The following is an 11,964-nucleotide window of genomic DNA, read 5'->3' as shown; positions in this document are numbered from 1 at the left end:
TTACGAGGTGCTAGTACTTGTAATCTTGTACTTAAGGGCCTCGGTCCTCGGCGTCTGCCTTTGAGCGGCGCACTCTCAAATAATGTACTTACCAATCGAAATGAACCTGTGAATAAATGGATACTACAAGTATCAAACACCAAAAGTGCTTAATTTTGAGATCTTATATTTTTATGTGTATCACGATAGTTTTATTTAATTATGATTTTAATGTTATTGTTAATGTGATGCAATGAATTAGTGAAAACGTAATGTACGCTATTTAAAATGTTATGTAAGTAAGAACTTGTTACATGTTGGTTTATTGCAACAGAAATAAAACAGTTTTTACGTATCGATAGCATTTGTTTTAATTATATACAATATTCCAAATAAGAAAATACATTCTTATCCAAGATGTTTCGTTTTTGAACCTTCACAATCGGTTTCTTAGAACTTAAATCGAACTATTATAATCATTTTACGGAATGTATCAATTAAACTATAATACTTAATGTTTACATTACACATGACCTGTTAGGCGTCTTATTACTAACACATTATGTAAAAATACTCTTGTTTATAATAATATTTACATCAGTATTACTTACAACAACACACTATTAAAAAAATGTAAAAAAAAACAAGATCAGACAGAGCCAGCAGTGTACAACCACCAAACTTATCTCAACTACGGTGTGCTAGTGTTACATTGTTTTGGTTTGTTTCTGGTTTATATACTACCGTCTCTATAACAACACCCACACTTCGATTATCACAGAACCCTGAATCGTCGCAACACAAATTACACTCCGCTGTTTACACACAACATAAATTACTACAGTAAGAGAAGATAAATTAAAGTCCTAACCTAACAGTCGTCGCCGTGCGCGCGACACTCCGCAACACAACCTAATGCGGCATCCATCCGCGAATACATTAGAAACAGAAAGATACACAACGATAAAGGTAAGACAAAGAGATAAATAAAAATAAATAGTGGAATACAACCGCAAACTTAAAATAAATTGTCATGATAGATTTCCATTGGCACGAGAGAAATGGAAACACGAAACGATGTTATAGTAATCAGACGAAGAAGATACTGAGATCTTAGAAAACTGTATACAGGTTTCAAATCGACCTACAACTAATTAATTACGTAATGTGATATTTGAATATTACAAATAGCTTAACTACTCACAGTCTTCATACGAATTGGCAGCACAGGGCGTGTGGCGCCGAGCGCAGTGTCAAACACTAAAGGTCACGTCCACACTGAGTCGCGGTAGCTGCCGGCAGAGTTATACGAGCGCGGTGAGGCTGCCCGAGCGCGAGTTTTTGTTGTCGTCTTGTTCGGGGTTCGTTTTGGTCTGTAACGATGCAAATGTGACTGTGACAGCGTTCCTTAGCGTGTGCGGTGGGTGCATAGTAAGTCAGTATCGTTTACACACATCGGTCCGCGCGCGCGCGGCGGGCGGCAGCGGCAGCGCCAGGCGCAGCGCCGTCCAGAAGGCGCGCTCGTGCACGTGGCGCCACGCCACCAGCCGCGTGCCGCGCAGCGTCGACACCAGGCTCTCGCCGCCCTCCTTCGCCTCGCGCTTCAGCTTTGGCAAATCCTGAAAAAAAAAAACAGTTAATAATGTTTTATTGTTATTTTATAAAAACGAAGCAAAAATAGAATACGAATTTTGTAGTTCGTAATAAAATATTAAACTGTACCTATGCGTAAAACTTATTTATGTAATGCAAAAAAGCCCAATATATTAAAAGTAATACGAACCTGTAATAGAACAACGACGGGCGGCAGTGGCAGTGCCCTGAGCTGTCGCAGCGCGGTGAGCAGCTGCTGCGGCGAGTGTTGTGCGGGAGACAGTACTGCCACCAGCGACCGGCAGCGGGACGCCTCGCCTACTAGCTCACTGTACCCTGGAAACACATACATTATTAATTATATTACGCAAGCATTTGAATTACGGAAAGGTCATTAAAAATGCTTAAGACTTGATCTTTGAATCGAAAATACTTTTATTTTTAATTAAATACCCCACCGTTATATTATTTGAACGATATTGCCAAGATCGGTTTAAATCTCTTGAACAAAATGCAGACTTCGAATGCAAAATAAAAACACCACGAAAGAACAAGGCGGACCGAGCGAAACCGTAGAAGAAAAGCTCACAGTAGTACCAAAAAGCACTTCGCTACTCTAAAATGTTTCTAATTTTAGTGTGGTGTAACAACGTCCAAGAAGAACATGGATAGGTTCAAAATATAGCTATATAGGTATGTATTACATAGGTTATAGATGTAAACTGTAAAATAATGCTCGCATACACTCGTATCTAAACCTCAAATTAAATCATTTTTCCTCCACCACATAAACGACTAGATTAGGTTAAAAAGAGCTAACAATATTTAACATATGGACATATTATTTAGAGCTTATCTAGAATTTATTAGCATAATTATTAACTAAATTTAATTAATTAATTAAATCTAACAAATATTTTACCGCAAATCAGTGGAATATTATCAACCAAGCTCTTAATTATTTGAACATAATATCGAAAACAGTTTATATCATGATTTATTGAGGCCTTGTTTAAAAGATAACTGCTAGTTATTAAGAACAGAAATTTATTCGCGGAACGCTTATCACAGGGAAAAGTAAAAATAGAATATAATATTTATATATACTACTAGCTTTTTGCCCGCGGCTTCACCCGCGTCGAGATCGGTTATATCGCGTTTCCAAGAGAACTCTCCAAAAGTCGGGGATAAAAACTATCCTTTGTTCTTTCTCAAGGTCAACTTTATCTCTTTACCAAATTTCATTAAAATTAGTTCAGTGGTTTAGACGTGAAAGCGAAACAGATAGGCAGACAGACAGACTTACTATCGCATTTATAATATTAGTAGGGATACATAGTTATTTCTTTTTGTGAAGGTTTGCAGAAAGAAAACCCTTCGCCATTACGCATACTGTCTTTGTAATTTTAGTATTATAAGCAGTTATATACAATAAAAAATAAATGAATAAACTTTATTGAGGTATTTTACAGTTATAGTCATCTGTAAAAATGTTAATTGCATCACGTTTTCCGTTGGTCGCCTACGCGCATTGGCACCTACAGCTTCCCTGAATTTGCTGCCACTGGATTTCCACGGAACTGTTTTAAATAACACTTCAATATGGTAGCAATAAATCAATTTTTATTTTTGTTATGCCAATTAATATTGCTATTACGTAATTCTCGATTAAATTTCTTTGTGCAAGAGTTTTCTTTTGTTTTAATTTTCTTTGATAAGTCAGTAATTACCGCAAGTCCTTATTTATAATCAGTGTTTTTTTAACAGGTACTATGTACATATATACGTTTTCAATACATTAACCTATTTTATTACAACTTTCTTGTCACCTACTGGAACATCCAAGATTTTTAAGATGCTGTTCATCGTCAATACTGTTTTTAGCAATATACATGAAGCTAAAATCAACAATTAAGATCTTCTTAATTCGTGTTCCAGTATATCATCAAGTAGGATATCATCAACTCAAACTAAGCCCAGTCCTCTGCTGGAAATAGGATACCCCCAACTTGAGCTACAAAACCCCAATTAAACATTAAATAATATAATGTGAGTAATGTCTGTGTCGTTACCGGTCAGGATCTCAGGATTTACGAAACCGATTTTAAAAATTCTATTATAAGAAGCCACGTTACCATTGGCTATATTTTAAACCGCCCAACGTAGTGATCCTACGTCAACTATTCATGGTATTAAATAATAATTTAGATAAACTTACAAGTATCGGGCTGCGTGGACAGCAACACGGCGTGCACTCTGTACTTGTACTTGAGAGAGAGCGTGGGCAGCAGTGCACCGCGCACGAGCTCGCCGTCCACTGCCGTCCAACATACCAACACATCGAACTCCTTCTCCAACACTGGAAACATAAAACATAACATTTTGTAGAGATCGGTTGTTGAATAAAAGAAAGCTTTTTCTAAAAATACCGTCACAGAAATGAATGCTTGGGTATTATATGGGGAATAGAGCTTAAATGTGTATCGGAAAAATCAACCGAAAAATGGTTTATGCTAAACGAAAACTTTCATAAATATTATAATACTTCACATAATGACAGACTATGACCGAATAATGATAGGATTACATTAAAGCAAAGGCATAAAGCAGGCTTAATTCTATCATTGGAGTGACGTAGCTATTAGCATGAGGAAAACTAGCATTTAAACTGTTATAAAAACTGTAAGATAAATTCTGTAAACAAGTATTTTATTTTGTCAACAAAATCTTCCTGTTAAACAATAATGATTCACAACGCATGAAATACCACTCAACTAAACACGCTGACAAAACCTGTACCGCAAACACGTGCATTTAATGAAAGTTAATTGATTAATTATTTGTTTATTTACATGATAAAGCTTTTATTTACATTAAAATGCTGCCTAGTAAAATATATTAGTGGTTTAATCTCGATTTCGTATGCAATCAATCAAACACACGACCTATCGCGGTATACTTTTTGACGTAATATATGCATGCCTCCTCCAAGGTGCATCACATCACCTTGAAGCCATTTCGCAAATATTTTGGATGTAGGTTTCTGTCTAACCGGATGCAGCTAATCATTTATGTTTACAAGAGACTATCTGACCTCTTCGAGCTGGGCAAACTGATGTTAGTCAAACTGGTCTTCAAACTTTCTAGCTCCTGTCTACACGTAACGACTGTCGAAGATGTATCGATCGACTTGTCGTTTTATAAACTTTTATTCATCAATAAACGGTACGAACTACGGGTAATGACATTTCCTTGAATTTTAAATAGGCAGTAAAATCTCATCTCTACAAATGTATAAACAGAAAATTAACAATCTGATTATTCTATTAATCGAAAATATTCATTTTCATTAGCATGTACTTATCGTTACGGCGTAAGTGTTAGCATAATGTTTGCATGTCATGATTACTTAGAACCTCGCGCATAACGTAGCCTGTTTGTATGACGCAATTTAAAATGTTTTCATATCGGATTGCCTTTTTCCGCTGCTTGATTATTTGTAAGTGTTAAGTTTTTTATTTGTAATATGTTAGCAATGATCTGTTAAATATTGAGTTGTTCAATTTACCGCGAAGAGAGGAACTCTTTATACATGTACTTGAACAATCTTTAAGAAGTAACATTTAAGATTTATAATTATCTGTGGTTAGAACTTAAAAAAAGGATTGGACGAGGGGAACTACCTCGTTCTGTATGTGATTCTGTCAGTTTAATACAAAATGAACACATAAATTGTAGAACAGAAGCAAAAATGGAGGATCGAAGAGGATAACCAAGAAGGAAATACATAGAGCAACTGAAGGAAAAGGTCGAAGTGACAACACATAAGGAAGTAAAGTGAAGAGAAGGTAGAGAATCGAGATAGATAATTAAATTAGGCATCGAGAAATTCATCAGCATCACAGCTGGCTGGGAGAGTGTCCACAAGGCTGGCGGGGGAGAGTAAAGTTTCAAAAAGTTATAATGATAACTCGGCAAACGTAGTGTAGGACGTCCTCAGGCACGGTGGAGTGATGATCTGCGCTGGATGGCTGGCAGGAGCTGGATTCGAGAAGCCGTTGATAGATCTCGATGGCGTGCAATTAGAGCGGCCGATCTCCAGCAGTGGACGAATATAGGCTGATGATGATGAAATGATAATAGTGTATGTACATACCTCTAGCCCTCCTAGCCGTGGGCTGTGCTCGAGCCCGCGCATGCCTGGCGGCGAGCAGCAGGCGCGGCGTGCAGCGGCGGTGCAGCGCGGCGGCCGACACGAGCGCGAGCGCGCCCGCCGCCGCGCCCAGCGCCAGCGCGCGCCACGGGACCGACCCGCTGCCGCACCACGACGAACTGCCGCCGTCGTCCAAGCCACCATCTGGTACAACATATACAATTAGTAAAGACTTTGAGTAAGTTGTTGGGTTTTTTTTAAGCTATTTGTCCATATACACAGTATGGTTTACAGAACTATACTTAGTACAGAACAGTAGGATCGAACAGTTTGTCTAATAGTCCACGTTATCAAAAATATATTATTTAGAAACAATTTTACTTAAAGTTGAGAGAGTGTTTAGTTTAGGTTGTACGAGGAAAGATAAGAATAAAGCTGTTACTAATGTAAAGTCTTATTTACTGTTGTTTTTAATATATCCATGGATTTGGGAAGAAAGAGATAGAATTGTGATATTATGAATCTCTAGGCAATAACACTTTCTCTCTAGTAATATCTTGTCAGTTGTGATTATATTGTTGTATACACAGCTCTACAATTCGTGGATCTTAGTATCTTGTTATGCTCCGAGTGATCGTCGATCGATAAGCAATGGTAATGCAATGCAACTCGAACGATATTTATTTTGTATCGTGTAAGCTGTTGTACCTAATTTATACAAAGTAGTATCTTTCATACAAACGACAACATGACCGCATATTTCTACAAGAACACTTTATTTTATAGAAAACCTTTACTTACCTTTACTTTAGACCTTAAATAGACTTATCGAAATAATAATAAAAGCCAATATAGGGGAACCGAAGAACATAAAAACAAATGACCTATTTCTTGTATTATTACGTAAATATTAAATGCATTGTGTAAACGGTAGGACTACTCAACCGTTTAGCTAAATCTAATAAAAACTTCAACCTACATACATGCAACTAATGACTTAGCTACGATCACAAAGTACTTATAGAAATCCTAGTACAGATGTAAAGTAAGCCATAAATCACATTGAATACAATTTTATGTGGTCAGTAAGTATTATTGCAATGTTTTGACTAGACCGTCTAGATATCCAACCACACATTGTCCGCCCACGCACTCTGCAATATTCGCATACTTCAACATACAAGTTACTCTTTTTTACTTCAACACCAAGGAGTCTGAAATAATTAGCCCACCTATTTGCTGCACAATAAAGGTTTTACTAATTAATGTTGTCTTTTTTTGTTAATGATTCTTAACGGTTTTTCGATAGGCTTTCCGCTTCGGTATCTCGTTATTTTTTATCTTCAAGTATGTTTAATAAAATGTTATTATAGTTTCAAGTGAAACCAAATTAATATACGCAGCCATGTTACTAACAATTAGTATCTTAGATTTAATAGACTGACTTTGTAATTTGATGCATTGTGTTTTAACAAGATAATATATTATGAGATCCAATAAATAAGTTTATTGCCGTTGTATTCTATATAGATTGATTACTGAATAATACAGAGGGTTTTTACTCGGTGCAAAGCGAATAGCTCGTATACATTATACTTAATTAGTGAAGAAATAAAAATAAACAAATATTTTCATGTCTTAATTATGTTGAACTGTAAGTGTGGGAGAGGCCTACCTAGTACCTACAAACATCTCCCATTGTTCGTAAAGGTTGCTTGCTTGACTACACTATAGGTTAAACGCAAAACGTAATTCCGCCTCAATCAACTAAATTGGCAATAACGCCAGATGTCTAAAATAAGTAAAGTTTTTATAAGTTATTGAGCATGCTCTGAATAACTGTTATACTGTTCGATCTTATAAGGGCAGCAGATTTTTAATTAGGTATGTAATAAAATTTTATACCTTTAAATTCTAAAAAAAACTATACGTCGAACAAGTTTTGCTATTGGATGACATTGCAACATAATTAATTAATTTGCACATATTTGGGAAATTATGTTGCAAGATAAAAAAAATTACAAACATTACATTATTATTGAGCTATATAACTTTTTATTTATATTTTAGGCCACGATAACTGCATACTTCCATAAGACCTTTCTTCAATATCGTAAATGGTGATGGTCTATAGCAATTTAAATCTGTTATCACGATGGCGCCTCTCTGTCGGTTAACCTAGGTCGTAAAATCACGTTTTCCCTATAAACGATATTGCGGATAGAATAATTAAGATGCGTACACTTGATGGGCTTTCATGACGTAATATACACAATGTATTATTAGATGAAGACATCACACGTCAATTTACTGTAACACTGTGACATGGCATATGGCTCTACCTTTATTTTCTTTGTAATAAGGATCATTTTCGTAATTAGTTGTTGTGATTGACGTCATAGAGTCTATGGATTATCCTCCTAATAAATCATTTTAGTAATTGGTATTAATGTGAAAGCTTGTTAGGAATGTTTGTGTACTGTGGTTTCACGAAAAACATAATAATTCGAATCTTGAATTTGTCTGAATTCAGCTTTAGATATTTACGCCTTTACTATAATTATCAATCTGTCAAGGTTCTATTTAACTATCGGAATTCTATGGTTTTGAAAGCTATATAATTCCACAACTTCTCTTCATTTATTTTTTAAACCAAGATGCTTGTCGTCGATCTATAAAGTAGCGGTTAGTGCAGTTGTGTAGACAAACACAGCACACGACAAATCGTAGAGCGACAACTAGCTTTCTCAATAGCATAATTCTTTAAGAGGTGGTGAATGGACAAGATGTACTGTTTTAAAAGTAAAGGGTACTTACATCTGTAGTGTACAGTAACGTGATGCTCGGAGACGATATCGTTGCTGTGCACGACGCACACGTAGGTGCCGTAGTCCTGAGCAGACACTCTATCCACCGTCAGGTACGAGCCGATAATGTCTTCCACATCCTCTCTGCAAACATATTTATTTTAGAGCTCACACTTCCGTGTACAAAGGAAACGATGACGGTATATGGTAAGTAAATACTCGTTAGTATGTATTAGAAACTTGAGTATGAGTCGGTTGAAAAATTCTTAGCAGTAAGAGGTATGGTGACAGTCCGGTCAGGATATAGTAAAATGTTTGCAATGATTACTTGCTAACAGTATTTCACAATGATTGCAAACAGGTTTGGTATAGAAAGACATTTAAATATACTTAAAGTCACGAGTATTAGCAGCTGCTGTTATGTAATATTGGCTATAAAATCAGTAAGTTGTAAATAAACTATCTTATATCGAATGTTTTCCTTAACATGTGCCATTAAAAATTTATATCTCGCAGATAGGTATACAGAAAATGTTATTGCTGAATGTATTTTCCATACTTATAATTTATTCAGAGCATGTTCACTCGGGGTGAGCCGGACTTGATTGGGGCATTCAAAATACTTCGGACGTGGCATAAAATGTTAGCCACTCCGCAACACAGGTACGGAAAACCTTTAAGTATAAACAAGCAATTTGTCATTCGTAAAAGCAGGAGCCATCATGAAAGGTCACCGGCTGACCTCTAAGTAGTCGCTAATGCCCGTAGGCATCGCCAGCTATAGGAATGGAAGTTTTACACAATATGATAACAAGTGACATTAAGAACTGAAGGCTTACCGAATGGTCTTGATTTCAGTCTGCGTGGGCAGGAGGTCTCCCACTGTGTTGTTGGGCCACACTTTCCGCCACCGGAGGTCGCTGCGGGCGTCCGCCAAGTACGATCGTCCTGCGTGAACATGGTTGAGGTTATAGTTTGTGATGTGAGTGCGTGAGTGAGAGCCACGTAGTCACGTGGGCGTGTTGTGCACTCACCGATGAGTGCCTCGCAGTACAGCCGCAGCTCGCCCCCTTCCTCCACCCACTGATCTTTCGAAATGAACATTATTCTCGGTGCGTCCGTCGGTTTTTCTGTGAATCGGAATGTTAGCTGATACATATTTTCCTCGTACGAGACGGGTCTCAGTTACTTAATAAAGAACGGTTCATGTACTGATGACCAATAAAAACGCAATATAAAGCATTTCATAAGAACAATGTAAGGTAACGTATTAAATGCGAATTAACAGTTACAGGTTGTGAGTCGTTACTTTAATAACGGCGGACATTTGCATCCAGACGGTTCCAGCTGGCCCGAGCCGCGAGCGCTGTTAGACGCTATTCACAGCTATTTACAGCCAGCATATCATAAAGCCTACTAACTATATTGAGGCATTACATGTGTACGTTTATGGCTCGTATATAAATTCTGGACCTCCCGCGTCGTTAATGTTCTAATATGAGAAATCATTCTGTTCAATAACAAATTAGGAGCTTATTGTCCGATGTTCATAAGTGAACTTGAACATCGGACAAAGAAATTATATTTACACGTGCTGATAAGTCTAGGTACTTTATTTTCTAATAAGTTTTTGTATTTTATGACCTTTAAGGATCAGCGCTGTTGTGTTTTTTTGATTGTATTTACCTAGGATATTGAGTTTGACGGTATGTGTTTCGGTGTGTGTCTCGTTGGAGAGGCGGCAGGTGTAGTTGCCGGAGTCTGCCCGCGCGGCTCGGCGCGCATACAGCGTCTGGTTCGCGGCCTCGGGGTACAGGATCAGGTTGGACACGCCCGCGGACCACGGGTACGCCACTCCGTCTTTGAACCTGCACAACACAATACACATGTGAACACTGAAAGGAGCTCTTATCTCGCAGATAAACTGGGCTTTACATGGAAATAGGCACGTTGTTTACTCTCGCACTTCGCACGAGGATATACAAAGCACATAATGCTCTTAAACTACATACGTAGCCATAACTATCAAATGCCCGTGTTATTGTTGAACTGCCATTTTAAACTGCCTTTCTATTAGAAATGATTGGTCGATGGAAAATCCGTATATCCGAGTTTTTGTTTCTGAATGATCCGTACTTAACAAGGAAATAATAGAGTTCTGTGAAGTGATCGTTTTGTGAGATACACGCTTCTAATGCGGAGCTATTGTCATTGCGCGACGAGATCTAGCAGCATGTCTACGTGCAGGAAATAATTCGCAGTATACACTAATGGAGCGTCATTCCGCCACGAAGCGGGGTGGTGGCGTAATGTAACCAGCAAAGTGATTCTTAGAAATGTGCATTGCACTCACTCGTTAACGGAGAAATCACGGTTCTCTAATATTCCGCAAACTGTTAATTGTACCTACGGCAGTGTAAGGCAACAACTGTATTAATTAAAAGTTATTATAATCGAACTTAAGAGTTAATATTAATAAGTAGGTACGCGTTAAGGCGAAATCAAACAGCTGTAATTTGTTCAGGCGAATCGGTCTTATGCAAACAAAACGTCGCGCGGCTACCGATTCCCGCGAACAGTAAAATTCTGCGGGAGCCGTTTTTGAATCGTTTGAAAGGAAAACAAACATTTGAGCGATGTTTCATCGCAAGGCCGAGTAGGAATTGTTTCCCAGAAGCGAAGCTGAGGTGTAATCTGGTGGGTATCCTGCGTTATTACACAAGTTCATTTAAGGGCAACACGAATTAGCACAAGTCGCAGACGCACTACACACATCTAATGGGACCAACGCGACGTTGCCTTAATCCTTAAGTTTTAATACTTGTTCCTCATGTATGTACGCAAAGCAAATAAATAATATGAAACTAATACTCGAGTGCGCACCGGCGGTGTTGTTCATAGCTATTATTTGCACTAGAGTCGTGACAATTTCCAAGAAAACATATCAAGAGCGCATGTTTACAATCTTCATTCCACTTTCCAGTGTCCCTGGGAGAACGATGCGAATATTTTTAACTTTTTTATAGTAACACACGCAACGCACGCAATAACTATATAGGTTCAAACGTGGATTTATGATGATGACTATTAATGTAATGGATCTTTTTAAAACATGTTTTACGTATAGAAGCTTTCAATAAGACGATTGACGCAGAAACCTTGGATTCGAGTTCGTCAGTTCGATTCCAGCACTTTACGAATTTTTTTACGACCTGGTCTATATTTAGAAAAATGATATAACTAACTAATTACAATACAAAAGATACCGCGTGCATGTATGTCTTCAGTTAAACGGAAATTAAAAGCTAAAAACAAAATTAGTTTTATTGCAAAAAAGGAACTGCAGGTTATTTATGTGTTTATTAGTTAAAACATTATCATCTGTTTCGTATAATAGCCGCACGTAGCTACAATATCCGTCCAACATAAATA

At 37.5% G+C, this 11,964-nt stretch overlaps 1 protein-coding gene across 1 annotated transcript in view; it reads right to left on the bottom strand.

Moving 5' to 3' along the window:
* Positions 1-324: 324 nt before the first annotated feature.
* Positions 325-11,964, bottom strand: part of LOC113493563 — a 36,907-nt gene continuing 25,267 nt past the window's right edge. The window contains exons 3-11 of the mRNA XM_026871603.1: positions 10,219-10,400; positions 9,567-9,662; positions 9,372-9,480; positions 8,543-8,676; positions 5,729-5,929; positions 3,791-3,931; positions 1,763-1,908; positions 1,434-1,598; positions 325-1,352 (exon numbers count right to left, since the gene is read on the bottom strand). Of these exons, the coding sequence (XP_026727404.1) occupies positions 1,284-1,352; positions 1,434-1,598; positions 1,763-1,908; positions 3,791-3,931; positions 5,729-5,929; positions 8,543-8,676; positions 9,372-9,480; positions 9,567-9,662; positions 10,219-10,400 (1,243 nt within the window). The 3' untranslated portion in view covers positions 325-1,283. The remainder of the gene's footprint in view (positions 1,353-1,433; positions 1,599-1,762; positions 1,909-3,790; positions 3,932-5,728; positions 5,930-8,542; positions 8,677-9,371; positions 9,481-9,566; positions 9,663-10,218; positions 10,401-11,964) is intronic.

Source organism: Trichoplusia ni, chromosome 4 (assembly GCF_003590095.1).
Source record: "Trichoplusia ni isolate ovarian cell line Hi5 chromosome 4, tn1, whole genome shotgun sequence".
In the NCBI taxonomy this organism is placed as follows: domain Eukaryota; kingdom Metazoa; phylum Arthropoda; class Insecta; order Lepidoptera; family Noctuidae; genus Trichoplusia; species Trichoplusia ni.
Note: the sequence above shows the minus strand (reverse complement) of the source record. Positions and strands in the feature narration are given on the sequence as shown.